Genomic DNA, 20,901 nt, shown 5'->3' with positions numbered 1-20,901 from the left:
CAGCACATTACATCTCAAAACAGCAGAATACATATTCTTTTCAAGTGTACATACAACATTCTCCAGGATAGATCACATACTAAGTCATGAAACTAGTCTAACAAATTTAAGAAGATAGAAATTATATCAAGCATTTTTTCCAACCACAACAGTATGAAACTAGAAATCAATTACAGGAAGAAACTGGTAAAAGCACAAACACATGGAGACTAAAAAACATGCTATTAAAAATCCAAGGGGTCAAAGAGGTATTAAAAAATACCTCAAGACAAATGAAAATGGAAAAACAACACTCCAAAATCTATGGGATACAGCAAAAGCAGTTCTAAGAGGGAAGTTTATAGCAATACAGGCTTTCCTCAGAAACAAAAAAATTCCCAAATAAACAATCTAACCTAACAGCTAAAGGAATTAGAAAAAGAAAACCCAAAGTCAGCAGAAGGAAAGAAATGAAGAATAAAGATCAGAGAGGAAATAGAGATCATAAAACAATAGAAAAGATTTTTTAAAAAAACAAGAGCTGGGTTTTTTTAAAGATAAACAAAATTGATAAACTTTTATCCAGGCTTACCAAGAAGAAAAGACAGGACCCAAACAAGCAAAGTAAGAAATGAAAGAGGAGAATTAACAACTGGTACCATAGAGATACAAAAAAATCATAAGAGAATACTACAAACAGTTATATGCCAACAAATTGAAAAACCTACAAGAAATGGACACATTTCTAGAAACATACAACCTGCCAAGCTTGAATCAGGAAGAAATAAACAGTCTGAACAGACCAAAAACTAATAGTGAAATTGAATTTGTAATAAAAAATCTCCCAGCAAACAAAAGTCCAGGATCAAATGGCTTCACAGAGGAATTCTACAAAATATAGGTGTTAGAGGAACTAAAACACCTATTCTTCTGAAACTATTTCAAAAAATTGAAGAAGATAGAATACTCCCAAATTCATCCTACAAGGCCACCATTACCCTGATACAAAATCCAGACAAAAACACTACAAAAAGAAAATTACAAGCCAATATCTTGATGAATATAGATGCAAAAATCCTCAAGAAAGTATTAGCAAACTAAATCCAGCAATATATAAAAAGGATCATACACCATGGATTTATTCCAGAGTCACAAGGATGGTTCAACATTTGCAAATCAATCAGTGTGATACACCACATTAAAAAAAGGAAGGATAAAAATCACATGATCATCTCAATAGATGCAGAAAAAACATGTGACAAAATTCAACATACATTCATGACAAAAACTGTCATAAATGTTGTTATCAAGGGAACATATCTCAACATAATAAAGACCATGTATGACAAACCCACAGCTAACATCATACTCAACGGTGAAAGTCTTTCCTCTAAATTCAGGAACAAGAAAAGGATTCCCACTCTCACCACTTATATTCGACATAGTAGCCTTGAAATCTAAAAGATTATTGAAGATTTAACTCCCCAGATGTGTGTTTACACTTCTAGGGGCAGATGAGACCCAAAACCATAGATATATTCCAGGATTCATAAAGCTAGAAACACTTGTTTTATCTTTCCCAGGAGATATTTATTTACATATTAAAGGGTAAAAACCCAGGGCTCTTCCCCTTCTTTTTCCAAGGAGAATTTGTTTATTGTAGGGAGCGAAGGTAACTCTTGTTTCCTTGAAAGATGAGGGGACAGCCATTCATCTCCTATATAAGCTCCAGATTCATATTTTGTGGGTTCCTCTCCTACAGAACAACAACCACCCCCCTACTATGTATAGGCCTGTCCACTGCCTCTTTTTGCATCATCCCTGAACAGGGAAAATTTTGGGGGGAAAGAACAAATAAGGTAATTTCTGTAAGTAACAATAATCTGTCCCTGTCCCAGTAACTACTTTCAGTATAATACAATAAATAGAGATATTAAACATGTATCACCAGTCACTATCTTAAGCGCTTTACGTGAATTAACTCTTTTATTCCTCATTACAATACTATGAGTTAGGTACTCCTATTTTTCCTATGTTAAGATGGAACACTGAGACACAGAGATAACAAGTAAGTTGCCCAAAGGCTCCTAACTAGTAAATAGCAGAGGCAGGATTTGAACCCGAAGAGTCTAGCTCTAGAAGCTGTGCTCTAAATACCATGCCACACTTCCTCTAACCAATAATCTTTCTCATTGACTATTTATGATTCACACTAAACCACAGTATTCACTGTGTCTAGAGATCTCTTATTCAGTCATATCCAACGACTTCCTTTCACAGTTGAAAATAATTTTACAGATGGTCTCCAGCTTATGATAGTTCACATTAAGATTTTTCAACTTTACGATGGTGTGAAAGTAATATGCATTCAGTAGAAACTATAGTTCGCATTTTGAATTTTGATCTTTTCCTGGGCTGGCGACATGCAGTACACTCCCCTCTTGTGATGCTGGGCCGTGGCAGTGAGCCACAGCTCCCAGGCAGCCATGTGATCACCAGGGTGACAACTCACAACCATTCTGTACCCAGACAACCATTCTGTTTTTCAGTTTCAGTACAGTATTCAATAAATTACATGAGGTATTCAACACTTCATTATAAAAGGATTTGTGTTAGATGATTTTGCCCAACTATTGGGTAATATAAGTATTCTGAGCACGTTTAAAGTAGGCTGGGCTAAACTAAGATGTACAGTAGGTGAGATGTATTAAATGCACTTTCAACTTACAATATTTTCACCTTACAATGGGTTTATCAGGACATGGTCCCTTTGTAAGTTGAGTAAGATCTGTATAAAGAAATTGTCTTTCTGCCTAGTCTTTGTGGGTCCTGAAAGTATACATGTAGCTGTTTAATGCTTAAAATAAAACACTCTCTCATCAAGATAATTCTGCCAATTTTGAATGGGCTACATATAGGCCATAAGTATTCATGTGTTGATGGCCACAGGCTAAACTTATGAGTTCATTTGATAGTCCCCATTTCTACCACATTGATTAAGATAAAATTGTCTCATATCTGAACAGCTTTCAGTATTTTCTGAACAAAAGTTTCATACTTTCTTCCTCAGCTCCTCCTGGAGAAGCCTCTACGTATCTTGTCATGGGACTAGCAGGAAACAGGATAATTGAAGAGAGTTTAATAAAGCATTTATTTACAAAGGAGTAGGTAGTATTGGAAGAAACTCACAAAGGCTGGTGCAGTAACCTAGTGCCAGGAAGAATTAGGAGTTATTGCCACCCCTTGGACTGAAGGGCAAGAGAGGGTTACCAGAACCCCGAGGGAGAGGCTGTGGTTGTCACATAGGGTTGCCCTTGGAGTTGTGACCTATAGGAGAGGAACAAAACCAATAAATGGCAACCCAGCAAAAAGGAAGCTGGAAGGATAAATACCCCAAACCCATTCTCCTCTCATTACCGTAGCTCCACTGGTGCCTCCTGTTAGCCAGACCCAAGCTGAAACCAGATGGGGAGGGAGCCTTTGGTATAGTTCATAAAAGTCAGCCTCCTAGGACAAAAAGCACAGTGAAGAAGGAGGGAAAGCCAATCATGAGAAACAGGAAATATCAAGCACATTCTGGGATAAAAGAGACTCATGTGAACTCTTCCCTTTCTGTTCTTTGCAAAGGAAATTTCTCCTTAAAAAAGCAGTTTCTCATTCATTAGTTATATGTGTTAAAGGGCAAGATGTACACAATTACAGCCTTCTCTGCAATCAGCAGTCACAACAAAGCTACCATGTGCCTTGAGCCTTGTGCCAAGGACAGGAAGCCCTGGAGATGCAGGCTGCATCAGAGGACACGCTGTGCAGGTGGAGATCCCGGAAGATAAGTAGGATCACAGGAGCACAGCCCGAGGCCACCAAGATGGAGCAACCAAATGAGATTTATGGAGAAACTAAACTCTGTCCCAGGTAAACCTTATTCAGCCAAGGTGAAGATTAAGATTAAGGCTGAAAGATATAGAAAATTAAAGTTTACTAAGCACAAATTCTGTTATGTGTTATTTCATTTGAAGACGCGAACTATGAAACTTCTGGGTAAAAGCTGGCTGTGGTTTGCCTATTTTTATAGCATGTCTGATAAAGAAAGTTTGGTGAATACTAATGGTGATAAGGAAATAAACTTACAGCGAGGACTAAATGGACAGGTTTCCCAGCTTCCGCATTCCCCCATCACCTCCACCCGCCACACACACACAAAGTCTATTTATTATCCGTACAACAGCACAAGTGATTCTTTTGCCATATAAGTCAGATTGTGTTACTTTTCTGCTTAAAATTCTCTAGTGTTTCCCCATTTTATTTGCAATATAATCCAGACCTTACCAAGTCAACAAAGCTCTACTAAAATTTTCCAAACCATGCATCATGCTCATTTATGGATCATGAAATAAGGTTCCCCAGAAACCCACAAGTGAGGTCTCTCCTTATTTTCTTCAAATGCAAAAGTCATATACCCAGAGAGAACTTTTCTGACTACCCCATAGAAAGTAGGCCCATCAACATCTTCACTCTCTTTTTTCTTACCTTATTTTACTTTTCTCCAAGGTTTTTATTATCAAATGAGATATCATGTATTTATTTGTTTGTTTCATCCCTTGCTGTACTGAAATGTAAGCTTCATGAGAACACGGACTTTACCGTATTCACTACTGTATCCCCATGCCTAGAACAATGGGGGTTCAAAAATTTGTCGATGATGAATGGATGGATGGGGAGAGGGATGATGTAATAGGATGGCCTTGAGGAAATAATATGCTAAGAGGACTCTGGAGCTAACAGATGACCCAGTTTCCTTCTGGAAAAACCAGCTTGCCTGTCACGTCCCCCTGCTGTACACCCCAAACACACATATAGACACACACCTCCCTCACTGCCACCTGCAGGACTCTGCCTACTGTTAGCAACATCAGGAGAGGCAAGGCTTCAGCCAGGTGGCAGTGGGGAGAAGAGTGTGGAGTGAGTATTTGTGTGATTATCTGGTTTGCCCTGCCTAGATTGAAGGCTTTAAAGGGATGCCGAGAAGCAGGATTGTCTACAGACCCTAGAATCTGGCTTTGAAGCCTACACCAGCTAAAGCCTTCACTGTGGTCAGCAAGAGTCCCCAGCTAGCTCAGATCCTTAGCACCAACGCTCATCTCTTAAATTTTATCAGACTCTCATTTCAGCCTGCCTTATCCACAAATCCAACCTTTATTCCAAACATTTTTCCTTCAGAAATCCCATTACTCTGATTAAATATGTGGCAGTTTTAATAATTCAGCAACCAGAAAACAATTAATTTCATAGTATATGCAATATTTTTAAGTCTTAAAAGAGAAAAAAACATGTTTATTTCTTAAAGCAACCATATAGCATTGCTTATTAACAAGACATCACATCAAAATCAGTTGTTTTCAAAATAAATGAATGAGTCCACTCCATTTGCAAGAGCGCTGGCCCTTGTGACCAAGGACACTCTACCCCCAGCTTTTGCTGCCCCTTCACCACAGATTGGTCTCCTGGGGATCCTGCCTGTCCTTAAAAGGAAGGAGGCAATGACCACCATTCTCCAGATAGCAAGGCTGAGGATTAATACAGAAAGGCAGATGGAGGATTGGCCCAGAGCACACTGATCGGAGGCCCAGCAACTCCACAGAGTTTTGAAGAATAAGAGGCACCCTTAGAAATATCAAGGGCTTCTCTTCCTAAGCCTACTAGTGGTGGCGGCGGCAGCAACTGTTGGCCTCATTGGCAAGGTCCGGGCCATGTGCAATGCCATTGTGGAGATCGTGAAGCCCAATGACGAGAAGCCTGACGAGTTTGAGTTGGACTTCTCCCAGGCCCTCCTAGAGCTGGAGATGAACTGGGACCTCAAGGCCCAGCTGCGGGAGCTGAACATCACGGCCACCAAGAGAATTGAAGGTGGTGGTGGTCAGAAAGCTATCATAATCTTTGTTCCCGTTCCTCAACTGAAATCTTTCCAGAAAATCCAGGTCCGGCTAGTGCGTGAGTTGGAGAAGAAGTTCAGCGGGAAGCAAGTTGTCTTTATCACTCAGAGGAGAATTCTGCCTAAGCCAACTCAAAAAAGCCGTACAAAAAATAAGCAAAAGCGTCCCAGGAGCCGCACTCTGACAGCCATGCATGACACCATCCTGGAGGACCTGGTTTTCCCAAGTGAGATTGTGGCCAAGAGAATCTGCGTGAAGCTGGATGGCAGCCGACTCATAAAGGTTCAATTGGATAAAGCACAGCAGAACAATGTGGAACACAAGGTTGGAACATTTTCTGGCATCTATAAGAAGCTCACGGGTAAGGATGTTAATTTTGAATTCCCAGAGTTTCAGTCATAAACAAAAATGACTAAATAAAATAGTATTCACAATTTTTTAAAAAGCAAGGACTTATTCATTCATTCATTCATTCAACAAATATTTATTTGCCAAATATCAGCAGTCTAACACATACCAGTTATAGTTCTAAGCACTGGGGTAAAATGATGAGCAAGAGAGACCAGGTGTCTACCTTCATGGAGCTTACGTTCTAGTGGGAGGGAAAGGAAAATAAATAGGAAACCCAAAAGTAGGTAAGCCAATAACCAAATAGAATCCTGTTAGAGAGTGATAACTGGTGCAGGAAGTAACCTGAAGTAAGGAGAGAGAGAGTGAATGAGCACCTGGGCTTGGGTTGGGTGAGGTGGGAGGTGCTTTAGTGGAGGGGACCATGGAAGGCCTCTGAGTAGTGACAGCTCTGGTGAGTGATGACAAGCGGCCACCATGCAAAGGTCCTGGCAACAGGAACACCAAATGCAAAGGCTCTGAAGTAGGAACAATCTTAAGTGTTAGAGAAAAAGACCAAGATAGCTACAGCCTGGTGAGCAAGGTGGGGAGTTGAAGGAAACAAGGTCAGAGGGACAGCAGGCCCCAGATCAAATATACACACATAAATATGTGTGGTTAATGTCGTTGTGAAACAATGTAAATGCCGAAATCATTCTTAAAAGAGAGGCTCTACAATGTAAAAAAATTAATAACCATCAAGGTAAAAATGCCAATGGATACTCATAAAAAAACTGGGAAAGAACAGAAGATTATATAGGAAGTAAGAAGGAAATTGTTCACCCTATATAAGGAAATGTCAGCATATGTGATGTTATTCTTGATTTTGAGGAAGAAAGAAAAGTAACTGATTTCTGAACATTTACAGATAAGAAAAAATAATGCCAAAATAAATCTCTATTCATCTAGAAAGAGAAAAGACAGAGAGCTCAAAAGAAGCTGACAGAAATAAGACCAAACATCTGTGATCACAGTAAATGACAAGTGGGTCAAAAATCAACAGTAATTACTTAGAGAACGAACTTATGGTTACAAGGGGAGGAAAGATGGGAGGAAGGGATAGTTAGGGCATATGGGATCGACATACACACAATGCTATATTTAAAATGGATAACCAACAAGGACCTACTGTAGAGCACAGGGAACTCTGCTCAATGTTATGTGGCAGCCTGTATGGGAGGGGAGTTTGGGGGAGAATGGATACATGTATATGTATTGTTGAATCGCTTTGCTGTGCACCTGATACTATCACAACATTGTTAATCAGCTATACTCCAATATAAAATTAAAAGTTTTTAAAAAAAACCAATTAACGTAAAAAAAATCAACTGTTATTAATAATCAGCAGGCATAATTTTAAATTATAAAGAAATATTAATAATGATTATAAGGCATTAAACAGAACAAAACTACATAATATATTGATTTATTAATTAGTTCAAAATGACGTATAACTTTCACTAAAACTTATATTACAAATAGTATAACATTTAAATAGATAAATAAATATTAGAATTATATGGTAATATAATTAAAACAAAGGTGAAATTTCAGATCAGTACAGGGAGGATGGATTATTTGATTAACAGTGAGACAACTGGTTAACCATTGGGAAAAAAATAAAAGTAAAGCCAATATAAACTCCAAATGCATTAATTAAATCATATAAATACCAAAACTTAGAAGGATTTTTTTATGTTTGAAGTATTGAACACCTTTCCAAATGTGACACCGAACTCAGAAGTCATAAAAGAAAAAAATGGATACCTTTGATGATATTTAGAAATACTGAGTAAGAAAACTGCAAACAAAGACAAATGACAAACTGGGAAAAATATTGTAATTTATAACATGATCAACTACTTCCCTTAATATATAACAAATAAGAAAAGATAAATAATCCAACAGAAAAATGTAAAAAGCCTAGAACAGAGATTCATAAAACAGCCCTTAGAAGTAGGAAATGACACCTACCTTCTTAAAAAGAGAAAAGAAGTTAAAACTGCACTGAAGGGCTTCCCTGGTGGCACAGTGGTTGAGAGTCCACCTGACGATGCAGGAGATGCGGGTTCGTGCCCTGGTCCGGGAAGATCCCACATGCCGCGGAGCGGCTGGGCCCGTGAGCCATAGCCGCTGAGCCTGCGCGTCCGGAGCCTGTGCTCCGCAACGGGAGAGGCCACAACAGTGAGAGGCCTGCGTACCAAACAAAAAACAAAAACCTGCACTGAAATCCTATTTTTTAAAACCAATAAAATTGTCAAAGATCTAAACATTTGATACCTCACACTTCCTTAGTCTCCCTAGATGGGGAGCCTCTTGTTCCGCCTTGCTCTGCCCCCGCCAACTCCAGAGTACAAAGTGCATAACAGGACCTCAACAAGTAGTTCTTTTTTTTTTTTTTTTAACATCTTTATTGGGGTATAATTGTTTTACAATGGTGTATTAGTTTCTGCTTTATAACAAAGTGAATCAGTCATACATAAACATATGTTCCCATATGTCTTCCCTCTTGCGTCTCCCTCCCTCCCACCCTCCCTATCCCACCCCTCCAGGCTGTCACAAAGCACCAAGCCAATATCCCTGTGCCATGCGGCTGCTTCTCACTAGCTATCTACCTTACTACGTTTGTTAGTGTGTATATGTCCATGACTCTCTCTCGCCCTGTCACAGCTCACCCTTCCCCCTCCCCATAACCTTAAGTCCGTTCTCTAAGAGGTCTGCGTCTTTATTCCTGCCTTACCCCTAGGTTCTTCATGACATTTTTTTTTCTTAAATTCCATATATATGTGTTAGCATACGGTATTTGTCTCTCTCTTTCTGACTTACTTCACTCTGTATGACAGACTCTAGGTCTATCCACCTCATTACAAATAGCTCAATTTCGTTTCTTTTTATGGCTGAGTAATATTCCATTGTATATATGTGCCACATCTTCTTTATCCATTCATCCGATGATGGGCACTTAGGTTGTTTCCATCTCCAGGCTATTGTAAATAGAGCTGCAATGAACATTTTGGTACATGACTCTTTTTGAATTTTGGGTTTCTCAGGGTATATGCCCAGTAGTGGGATTGCTGAGTCATATGGTAGTTCTATTTGTAGTTTTTTTAGGAACCTCCATACTGTTCTCCATAGTGGCTGAACCAATTCACATTCCCACCAGCAGTGCAAGAGTGTTCCCTTTTCTCCACACCCTCTCCAGCATTTATTGTTTGTAGATTTTTTGATGATGGCCATTCTAACTGGTGTGAGATGATATCTCATTGTAGTTTTGATTTGCATTTCTCTAATGATTAATGATGTTGAGCATTCTTTCATGTGTTTGTTGGCAGACTGTATATCTTCTTTGGAGAAATGTCTATTTAGATCTTCTGCCCATTTTTGGATTGGGTTCTTTGTTTTTTTGTTATTGAGCTGCATGAGCTGCTTGTAAATTTTGGAGATTAATCCTTTGTCGGTTGCTTCATTTGCAAATATTTTCTCCCATTCTGAGGGTTGTCTTTTGGTCTTGTTTATGGTTTCCTTTGCTGTGAAAAGCTTTGAAGTTTCATTAGGTCCCATTTGTTTATTTTTGTTTTTATTTCCATTTCTCTAGGAGGTGGGTCAGAAAGGATCTTGCTGTGATTTATGTCATAGAGTGTTCTGCCTATGTTTTCCTCTAAGAGTTTCACAGTTTCTGGCCTTACATTTAGGTCTTTAATCCATTTTGAGCTTATTTTTGTGTATGGTGTTAGGGAGTGATCTAATCTCATACTTTTACATGTACCTGTCCAGTTTTCCCAGCACCACTTATTGAAGAGGCTGTCCTTTCTCCACTGTACATTCCTGCCACCTTTATCAAAGATAAGGTGTCCATATATGCGTGGGTTTATCTCTGGGCTTTCTATCCTGTTCCATTGATCTATCTTTCTGTTTTTGTGCCAGTACCATACCGTCTTGATTACTGTAGCTTTGTAGTATAGTCTGAAGTCAGGGAGCCTGATTCCTCCAGCTCCGTTTTTCGTTCTCAAGATTGCTTTGTCTATTCGGGGTCTTTTGTGTTTCCATACAAATTGCAAAATTTTTTGTTCTAGTTCTGTGAAAAATGCCAGTGGTAGTTTGATAGGGATTGCATTGAATCTATAGATTGCTTTGGGTAGTAGAGTCATTTTCACAATGTTGATTCTTCCAATCCAAGAACATGGCATATCTCTCCATCTATTTGTATCATCTTTAATTTCTTTCATCAGTGTCTTATAATTTTCTGCATACAGGTCTTTTGTCTCCTTAGGTAGGTTTATTCCTAGATATTTTGTTCTTTTTGTTGCAATGGTAAATGGGAGTGTTTTTTTGATTTCACTTTCAGATTTTTCATCATTAGTATATAGGAATGCCAGAGATTTCTGTGCATTAATTTTGTATCCTGCCACTTTATCAAATTCATTGATTAGATCTAGTAGTTTTCTGGTAGCATCTTTAGGATTCTCTATGTATAGTATCATGTCATCTGCAAACAGTGACAGCTTTACTTCTTCTTTTACGATTTGGATTCCTTTTATTTCCTTTTCTTCTCTGATTGCTGTGGCCAAAACTTCCAAAACTATGTTGAATAAGAGTGGTGAGAGTGGACAACCTTGTCTTGTTCCTGATCTTAGTGGAAATGCTTTCAGTTTTTCACCATTGAGCATGATGTTTGCTGTGGGATTGTCATATATGGCCTTTATTATGTTGAGGAAAGTTCCCTCTATGCCTACTTTCTGCAGGGTTTTTATCATAAATGGGTGTTGAATTTTGTCAAAAGCTTTCTCTGCATCTATTGAGATGATCATATGGTTTTTATCCTTCAATTTGTTAATATGGTTTATCACATTGATAGATTTGCATACATTGAAGGATCCTTGCATTCCTGGAATAAACCCCACTTGATCATGGTGTATGATCCTTTTAATGTGCTGTTAGATTATGTTTGCTAGTATTTTGTTGAGGATTTTTGCATCTATGTTCATCAGTGATATTGGCCTGTAGTTTTCTTTCTTTGTGACATCCTTGCATGGTTTTGGTATCAAGGTGATGGTGGCCTCATAGAAGGAGTTGGGGAGTGTTCCTCCCTCTGCTATATTTTGGAAGAGTTTGAGAAGGATAGGTGTTATCTCTTCTCTAAATGTTTGATAGAATTCACCTGTGAAGCCATCTGGTCCTGGGCTTTTGTTTGTTGGAAGATTTTTAATCAGAGTTTCAATTTCAGTGCTTGTGATTGGTCTGTTCATATTTTCTATTTCTTCCTGATTCAGTCTTGGCAGGTTGTGCCTTTCTAAGAATTTGTCCATTTCTTCCAGATTGTCCATTTTATTGGCATAGAGTTGCTTGTAGTAATCTCTCATGATCTTTTTTATTTCTGCAGTGTCAGTTGTTACCTCTCCTTTTTCATTTCCAATTCTATTGATTTGAGTCTTCTCCCTTTTTTTCTTGATGAGTCTGGTTAGTGGTTTATCTATTTTGTTTATCTTCTCAAAGAATCAGCTTTTAGTTTTATTGATCTTTGCTATTGTTTCCTTCATTTCTTTTTCATTTATTTCTGATCTGATTTTTATGATTTCTTTCCTTCTGCTAGCTTTGGGGTTTTTTTGTTCTTCTTTCTCTAATTGCTTGAGGTGCAAGGTTAGGTTGTTTATTCGAGATGTTTCCTGCTTCTTAAGGTGGGCTTGTATTGCTATAAACTTCCTCGTAGAACTGCGTTTGCTGCATCCCATAGGTTTTGGGTCGTTGTGTCTCCATCGTCATTTGTTTCTAGGTATTTTTTGATTTCCTCTTTGGTTTCTTCAGTGATCACTTCATTATTAAGTAGTGTATTGTTTAGCCTCCATGTGTTTGTATTTTTTACAGATCTTTTCCTGTAATTGATATCTAGTCTCATGGCATTGTGGTCAGAAAAGTTACCTGATACAATTTCAATTTTCTTAAATTTACCAAGGCTTGATTTGTGACCCAAGATATGATCTATCCTGGAGAATGTTCCATGAGCACTTGAGAAAAATGTGTATTCTGTTGTTTTTGGATGGAGTGTCCTATAAATATCAATTAAGTCCATCTCGTTTAATGTATCATTTAAAGCTTGTGTTTCCTTATTTATTTTCATTTTGGATGATCTGTCCATGGGTGAAAGTGGGGTGTTTAAGTACCCTACTATGAATGTGTTACTGTCGATTTCCCCATTTATGGCTGTTAGTATTTGCCTTATGTATTGAGGTGCTCCTATGTTGGGTGCATAAATATTTACAATTGTTATATCTTCTTCTTGGATGGATCCCTTGATCATCATGTAGTGTCCTTCTTTGTCTCTTTTAATAGTCCTTATTTTAAAGTCTATTTTGTCTGATATGAGAATTGCTACTCCAGCTTTCTTTTGGTTTCCATTTGCATGGAATATCTTTTTCCATCCTCTTACTTTCAGTCTGTATGTGTCTATAGGTCTGAAGTGGGTCTCTTGTAGACAGCATATATAAGGGTCATGTTTTTTTTATCCATTCAGCTAAACTGTGTCTTTTGGTGGGAGGATTTAGTCCATTTACATTTAAGGTAATTATCAATATGTATGTTCCTATTCCATTTTCTAAATTGTTTTGGGTTCGTTATTATAGGTCTTTTCCTTCTCTTGTGTTTCTTGCCTAGAGAAGATCCTTTAGCGTTTGTTGTAAAGCTGGTTTGGTGGTGCTGAACTCTCTCAGCTTTTTCTTGTCTGTAAAGGTTTTAATTTCTCCATCAAATCTGAATGAGATCCTTGCTGGGTAGAGTAGTCTTGGCTGCAGGTTTTTCTCCTTCATCACTTTCGGTATGTCCTGCCACTCCCTTCTGGCTTGTAGGGTTTCTGCTGAGAGATCAGCTGTTAACCTTATGGGGATTCCCTTATGTGTTATTTGTTGTTTTTCCCTTGCTGCTTTTAATATGCTTTCTTTGTATTTAATTTTTGACAGTTTGATTAATATGTGTCTTGGCGTATTTCTCCTTGTATTTATCCTGTATGGGACTCTCTGTGCTTCCTGGACTTGATTAACTATTTCCTTTCCCATATTAGGGAAGTTTTCAACTATAATCTCTTCAAATATTTTCTCAGTCCCTTTCTTTTTCTCTTCTTCTTCTGGAACCCCTATAATTCGAATGTTGGTGCGTTTAATGTTGTCCCAGAGGTCTCTGAGACTGTCCTCAGTTCTTTTCATTCTTTTTTCTTTATTCTGCTCTGCAGTAGTTATTTCCACTATTTTATCTTCCAGGTCACTTATCCGTTCTTCTGCCTCAGTTATTCTGCTATTGATCCCATCTAGAGTACTTTTAATTTCATTTATTGTGTTGTTCATCGTTGCTTGTTTCATCTTTATTTCTTCTAGGTCCTTGTTAACTGTTTCTTGCATTTTGTCCATTCTATTTCCAAGATTTCGGATCATCCTTACTATCCTTATTCTGAATTCTTTTTCAGGTAGACTGGCTATTTCCTCTTCATTTGTTAGGTCTGGTGCATTTTTATCTTGCTCCTTTATCTGCTGTGTGTTTTTCTGTCTTCTCATTTTGCTTATCTTACTGTGTTTGGGGTCTCCTTTTTGCAGACTGCAGGTTCGTAGTTCCCGCTGTTTTTAATGTCTGTCTCCAGTGGCTAAGGTTGGTTCAGTGGGTTGTGTAGGCTTCCTGGTGGAGGGGACTAGTGCCTGTGTTGTGGTGGATGAGGCTGGATCTTGTCTCTCTAGTGGGCAGGTTCACATCTGGTGGTGTGTTTTGGGGTGTCTGTGGCCTTATTATGATTTTAGGCAGCCTCTCTGCTAATGGGTGGGGTTGTGTTCCTGTTTTGCTAGTTGTTTGGCATAGGTTGTCCAGCACTGTGGCTTGCTGGTCGTTGAGTGAAGCTGGCTGCTGGTGTTAAGATGGAGGTCTCTGGGAGATTTTCGCTGTTTGATATTATGTGGAGCTGGGAGGTCTCTTGTGGACCAGTGTCCTGAAGTTGGCTCTCCTACCTCAGAGGCAGAGCCCTGACTCCTGGCTGGAGCACCAAGAGCCTTTCATCCACACGGCTCAGAATAAAAGGGAGAAAAGTAGAGGGAATTAGTAGAAGTATGAGGAAAGAAAGAAGGAAAGGAGGGAAGGAAGGAAGGAAGGAAGGAAGGAAGAAAGAAAGAAAGAATCAAAGAAGGAAAGAAGGAAAGAAAGGAGGGAGGGAGGGAGGAAGGAAGGAGGGAAAGAAGGAAAAAAGACAGAAAGAAAGAAGATACAGTAAAAATAAAATAAAGTATAATAAAGTTATTGAATTAAAAAATTCTTATTTAGAAAAAAAAAATGGACGGATAGACCCTTAGGACAAATGTTGGAAGCAAAGCTATACAGACAAAATCTTACAGAGAAGCATACACATACACCCTCACTAAAAGAGGTAAAGGGGGAAAAATCATAAATCTTGCTGTCAGAGACCACCTCCTCAATTTGGGATGATTCGTTGTCTAAAGGAGGGAAGGAAGGAAGGAAGGAAGGAAGGAAAGAAAGAAAGAAAGAAAGAAAGAAAGAAAGAAAGAAAGAAAGAAAGAAAGAAAGAAAGAAAGAAAGAAAGAAAGAAAGAAAGAAGAAGGTAAAGTATAATAATGTTATTAAAATTAAAATTGATTATTAAGAAAAAAATTTAAAAAAAAAACCATGGACGGATAGAACCCTAGGACAAATGGTGGAAGCAAGACTATACAGACAAGATCTCACACAGAAGCATACACATACACACTCACAAAAAGAGGAATAAGGAAAAAAATCATAGATCTTGCTCCTAAAGTCCACTTCCTCAATTTGGGATGATTCGTTGTCTATTCATGTATTCCACAGATGCAGGGTATATCAAGTTGATTGTGGAGCTTTAATCTGCTGCCTCTGAGGCTGCTGGGAGAGATTTCCTTTTCTCTTCTTTGTTCTCACAGCTCACAGGGGCTCAGCTTTGGATTTGGCCCTGCCTCTGCGTGTAGGTCGCTGGAGGGCGTCTGTTTTTTGCTCAGACAGGACGGGGTTAAAGGAGCCTCTGATTCGGGGGCTCTGGCGCACTCAGGCCGGCGGGGAGGGAGGGGCACGGAGTGCGGGGCGGGCCTGCGGCGGCAAAGTCCCGCGTGACTCTGCACCAGCCTGAGGCTCGCCGTGCGTTCTCCCGGGGAAGTTGTCCCTGGATCCCGGGAACCTGCCAGTGGCGGGCTGCACAGTCTCCGCGGAAAAGGGGTGTGGAAAGTGACCTGTGCTCACACACAGGCCCCTTGGTGGCGGCAGCAGCAGCCTTAGCATCTCCCGCCCATCTCTGGCGTCCGTGCTTTTAGCCGCGGCTCGCGCCCGTCTCTGGAGTTCCTTTAAGCAGCGTTCTTAAACCCCTCTCCTCACGCACCAGGAAACAAAGAGGGAAGAAAAAGTCTCTTGCCTCTTCGGCAGGTGCAGACTTTTCCCCGGACTCCCTCCCGGCTAGCCGTGGTGCACTAACCCCTTAAGGCTATGTTCAAGCCGCCAACCCCAGTCCTCTCCCTGCGCTCTGTCCGAAACCGAAACCCGAGCCTCAGAGCCTCAGCTCGCAGCCCCGCCCGCCCCGGCGGGTGGGCAGACACGCCTCTCGGGCTGGTGAGTGCCGGTCGGCACCGATCCTCTGTGCGGGAATCTCTCCACTTTGCCCTCCGCACCCCTGTTGCTGTGCACTCCTCCGCGGCTCCGAAGCTCCCCCCTCCGCCTCCCGCAGTCTCCGCCCGCGAAGGGGCTTCCTAGTGTGTGGAAACTTTTCCTCCTTCACAGCTCCCTCCCACTGGTGCAGGTGCCGTCCCTATTCTTTTGTCTCTGTTTTTTCTTTTTCTTTTTTCTTTTGCCCTACCCAGGTATGTGGGGAGTTTCTTGCCTTTTGGGAGGTCTGAGGTCTTCTGCCAGCGTTCAGTAGGTGTTCTGTAGCAGTTGTTCCACGTGTAGATGTATTTCTGGTGTATCTGTGGGGAGGAAGGTGATCTCCGCGTCTTACTCTTCCGCCATCTTCAAGGTCCGCCCCGTAGTTCTTTAATTGACTCTCTAATGAAGAAAAGGAGCTCATGGAAGAGTTTGAAGGTGATTGATGGAATTAATATTACTTGTTGGAATTCCAGAAATCCTAAAGGTGTTTGTCCGACTGGTCCCCCAGATCAAGTCTCTCTCTACTCTAATCTCTGCCCACTCTACCATGAGAATTACCTTTTAAAATCTCAGAGATCATTAAGTCTGTCATGCTAGCAAATATTTGATAGTGTTTAAATATAATGAGCATATGTGTATATAATTCAGTAGAAACTATTTTTGTTTTACTTTCATGTCTATAGGGTAAAATCCAAAGCGTAGTACAGGAGGTCATTTCACATTCTGATTCCAAACGTTTCCAGTCTCATCTCTTGTCATACCACTTGGACCCCTCTTGTCTTCCACCAGGTTCTCTCAATTCTAATCAATCCAGACTCTATTCTCCAGATTAATTATGCACTTCTACATCCCTAATCCTTTGGAATTTCCTCTGCTAGAAAGGTTCTTCCTTTGAGCCCCACCCATTGGACCACTTATCAAAACTCTTGTCTTCAAGGTCCAGTTCAGATGTGGAAGCTTTCATCCCCATACACCTGGTTCAACACCCTGGTCAGAATTTATCACATCTCCCTCTGTGTTTCCATAGCCCTTTTTTTATAAAAAAGGGATTTCTCCTCTAGCTTTGAAATTCTCTGATTGCCTTTTTGTTCATTGTGGCTACTTTTCATTTATTCAACATTTATTGATTCATTCAAAAATATTCAGTGCCTACTATATTCTAGGTGCTAGGTAATTAGAAAAAAATAAAATCCTCTAAGTCCTCCTGAAGCTTAGATTCAAGTCATGAGTTAAGTTTTGAGTTCCTTGAGTGTCACTATCATTTTCCCCAGCACCAAACACCAGGTCCTTCCTGCATGGAGTAGGTATTCAAAAGCTACACCTGCCTGTTCTCCCTTTCCCATGAATAACGTTTCTCTGCAGTTAATGAAAAGTTTTGTTAACTGAAACATGCCGATAGATTGTAGAGATTGTCTAACTATTATGAAGGAATCTAAATTATTCAATAGAAAATACTGCTGCCCTAACAAATAGCAGTTAACCCACCCATGATAGCAGTCACCTGGGGTATTTTTTTTTTAATCACTAGAAATAATGGTTTGTTTCATCATGAAACGGTGATGCCTATGGAGTCTTTACTATTTACCAGGTATCATTGGAGGGCTTTCTGTATTCATCCATTTAATTGTATCAACAACTCTAAGAAGTATTGTTATCTCTTTTTTTTTATAGATGTGGAATCTGAGAAAAATCACTTGCCCCAAATCACATAGCTGGTAAAAGACGGAGCTGGCATTTGAACTCAGGCAGCCTGGCTCCTAAGCCTGTGCTCTTATCCACTACATCTTAAGGGCATAGAAAATAAAATTCTTTTCCAAATTCAATAGACTAAAATGACTTACAGATGATTATGAATGCAAGAAGACTGTTAACACTAGTGGTTTTCACTTCTCTTAAGCTCTTTTATTTGTAAGAAATAGATATATATCTAATTTACCTGAAAGAATATAAGATGAGGCGGGATGGTAATATAAGTTCACACATACATGTGTGAATGAAAAATGTTGCTGCCATATCAGTAAACACAGGATGTTGGAGCCACCACATTGCAGCCTCCCCAGGTGAGCCCTGGGGGAACGCAGGATGGAAACAGGATGCCCGGCATCGAGCAGTCAGCTGCTGCAGCCACCCCCGACGGTGCACCCTGCGGGGACTCAGGATGAGAAAGCACAGGGCACTGGCCCCAGGTAGCTGAGGTGCATGTCAAAGGAATGATTTCAGTGAGCCCAGACTCTTGCATTTTCCCATTCACAGAAAAGTGCTAAATTCATTAACTTGAGATGTCTGGTCTTCTTAAATTATCAGTAATCTTTTGATATTCCAACTACCTGTTTTTTCTTGCAAAATTCCTATATATCCTGGCTCTCCCCTTACCTTTTGGGAGCAGTCCCTCACAGTGATCTGAGAGGCTGCCTCCTGGGCTTGAAGTCCTCAGAAAATCCACCAAATAAAACATAACTCTCAACTTTCAGGTTGTACATTTTTTTCAGTCAACACACGGAAACCCTGGAAAGGCAGGAAGCGTTTGGAATCAGACTCATAGGACCAGAAACTAGAAGGTCATTCTGATCCCTAAGCTTCCCTATGGACCTGAGAACAAGAACTTCGTAAGTGTTCTTTACTCTAGTGTTCCACTATTAACCTGTCTGCTCCTGTGTGTCCCCTTCTCTTTCTGTTACCAACTAGTATTCTTTTCATTCTCCTCAGTTAAATTCCTGAGAAGAACCTGGTTGCATCAGCTCAAAATGATGTAGAGCTCTCCTTTTGTCCCTGGCCAGTCCTGGAGGACCCGCCTGCTGTGGATCTACCCCTGAGCCCAGTTCCCTCTCAGTCAACCAAGGGCAGGCCAGAAGGAGGGAGAGGACAGGGTCACTTCATTCAAAACACTTATGCTAAAGCAAGGCCTAGGTTCAGGTAGCTTCCCTAAAATAGTACTTTGTGTGTGGCAGACACTCACTGCCGTGCTTGATATAAGAATCAAGAACATGTGGTGATTATCTCTAATATAAAGAGAGATGTATAGAATTATATGTTTAATAAAATAATATATGTGGAAGCTTTATAAATTCTCACCTGAATTATTGCAGTTGCCTGCCCACCATGCTCTTCTCCCCACCCTAAACTCCACATTATCTATTCTCCACACAGAAGCCATGGTGATCCCTCTAAAGTGTATCAGATTATCTCAAAACCTGGCATGGCCTCCTCACCTCTCTTCAAGAAGACAAGAGCCCAGATGATGGCCTAAAAATGACCATTGGGTAGTCAACATTCTCCTTCTCATTTCACTGCCTGCAGATCCCCCGCTTCATTCTGTCCAGCAAACTGTTTCTCACACATACCAAGCACACTCCCACCCCAGAGGCTTTGCCCTGGTTTATTCTGCCTGGAATGCAATAATATTCCAAGTAGCCCTCACTCTTCCTGTCTTTGTGCAAATCACACCATTTCGGTAGGGCCTACCCTGGCCACTTTATGTAAAACTGCAATCATCCCCCACGTCTCCAGCCTCCCATCTCCCTTTACCCTGTTCTATTTTTTTCCCCGTAATATTTAATGGTTTCTGACACACTTTAATTTATTATATTTATTATTTGCCTTTTTCTGGTAGCATGTAAGTTCCACAAGGTCAGAAATATTATTTTCTTTGTTTACTAAAATATCTTCTTCACTAAAACAGTACCTAGCACTTTTGTTGAATATGCACCCAACAAAATGTTTGTTGAATGAATTAATGAAATTGCCACTAATTATGTAAGGTGTAATCCATCCTATTTTCTATACCTAAGAGCTTTGATACATTTCCATTATGATCTTGAGCTTTTCGGTGAGTGCTGAACTTTAAATCCATGTGGGTTGGGGATTTTATTTGACCCAAGAAAAATTCAGTAGAGTTGGAGAAAGTGAAGTTCAACTTCTCTATCTATTCAACTTCTATTCTTCTAGAAGTACACTTTTCTATCTAATAGTAGCTAACAAAGATAACTTGTTTGTTCATGTTTGGAAATCTTTCTAAAATAGTGTAGAATCTGCTGTCAGTGTGCCTACCAATAGCAGCATTTTCTATTTTGATGGAATGGAATATCTGCAAAATGTGAGGGCTGGCATGTCTCTACCACAAATAAAGTGCTAGCTTTTTTGATATCTACTGTGATCACTGAGGCTTTTTTGTTTAGGTTCAGGTTCACAGCTACAGATTTGGGTTGGGATTGCCAGAAGGCTGACTACTGAATAAGCAGTGTCACTATATTTAGAATGTAAATGGTAGTTTACAAAAATAGAATATCTGTTTTTGCTACCTTACTTGACTCTATGTTTTTAGGATTCATTTGGGATTAAAAGAATTTGAGAGTATATGAATATTTTTGTTACAATCTAAGGGTTTCTATAAGTTTGGAAACTATAAATATTATAAATTTTTTCATGGCAAAATCTCATATTTATTTCTGCCTCTAACCTTTGGGTAGTCTTCATGAAACTCTCTTTTTGAGTTAGTTTGTAGATGCTGATTTCAGGTATAAGAATGCTATAAGGCATATTATTGATAATTAAATGATGGCACTTATCCCAACTCAAGGTAAGAAATCCAAATAAGTTGCCTAGTAGAATTTAGATGTCATCCTACAAGAAACTGAAAGAGCCTAGTGAGTTCTGATCATTGAAAATTCTGGTCAGGAATAGTCCTCTGATTCATTAAAATATTACTTTGTATAACTGTATCTCATAATATTTCATCTCATAATGAGGAACTTCTAAATTATGAAAAAAATAATAATTTCTCCTTCAAGGTATAACGTACTTAGCAAACCTTCAGAATAAAAGACACTGTGCAAACATTGGACATTACGATCATTATGTTATTTCACAATGTTCTAAATATAATACTTTTTTGTTGTACTAGGAAGAAATACAGAACTTAGCATACTCACCAAGTACAAGGAGGAGAACTGTACATCTTTAATTCCTATACCAGGAA

At 39.6% G+C, this 20,901-nt stretch overlaps 1 protein-coding gene across 1 annotated transcript; it reads left to right on the top strand.

Annotated features, from left to right (window-relative positions):
- Positions 1–5,719: 5,719 nt before the first annotated feature.
- On the top strand, positions 5,720–6,311 carry LOC132530511 (small ribosomal subunit protein eS7-like). Its single transcript, XM_060167692.1, has one exon. The coding sequence runs from the start codon at positions 5,727–5,729 to the stop codon at positions 6,309–6,311; it is 585 nt and encodes a 194-aa protein (XP_060023675.1). The 5' UTR covers positions 5,720–5,726.
- Positions 6,312–20,901: the final 14,590 nt, after the last annotated feature.

This window comes from Lagenorhynchus albirostris, chromosome 12, assembly GCF_949774975.1.
Source record: "Lagenorhynchus albirostris chromosome 12, mLagAlb1.1, whole genome shotgun sequence".
NCBI classification, from domain to species: domain Eukaryota; kingdom Metazoa; phylum Chordata; class Mammalia; order Artiodactyla; family Delphinidae; genus Lagenorhynchus; species Lagenorhynchus albirostris.
Note: the sequence above shows the minus strand (reverse complement) of the source record. Positions and strands in the feature narration are given on the sequence as shown.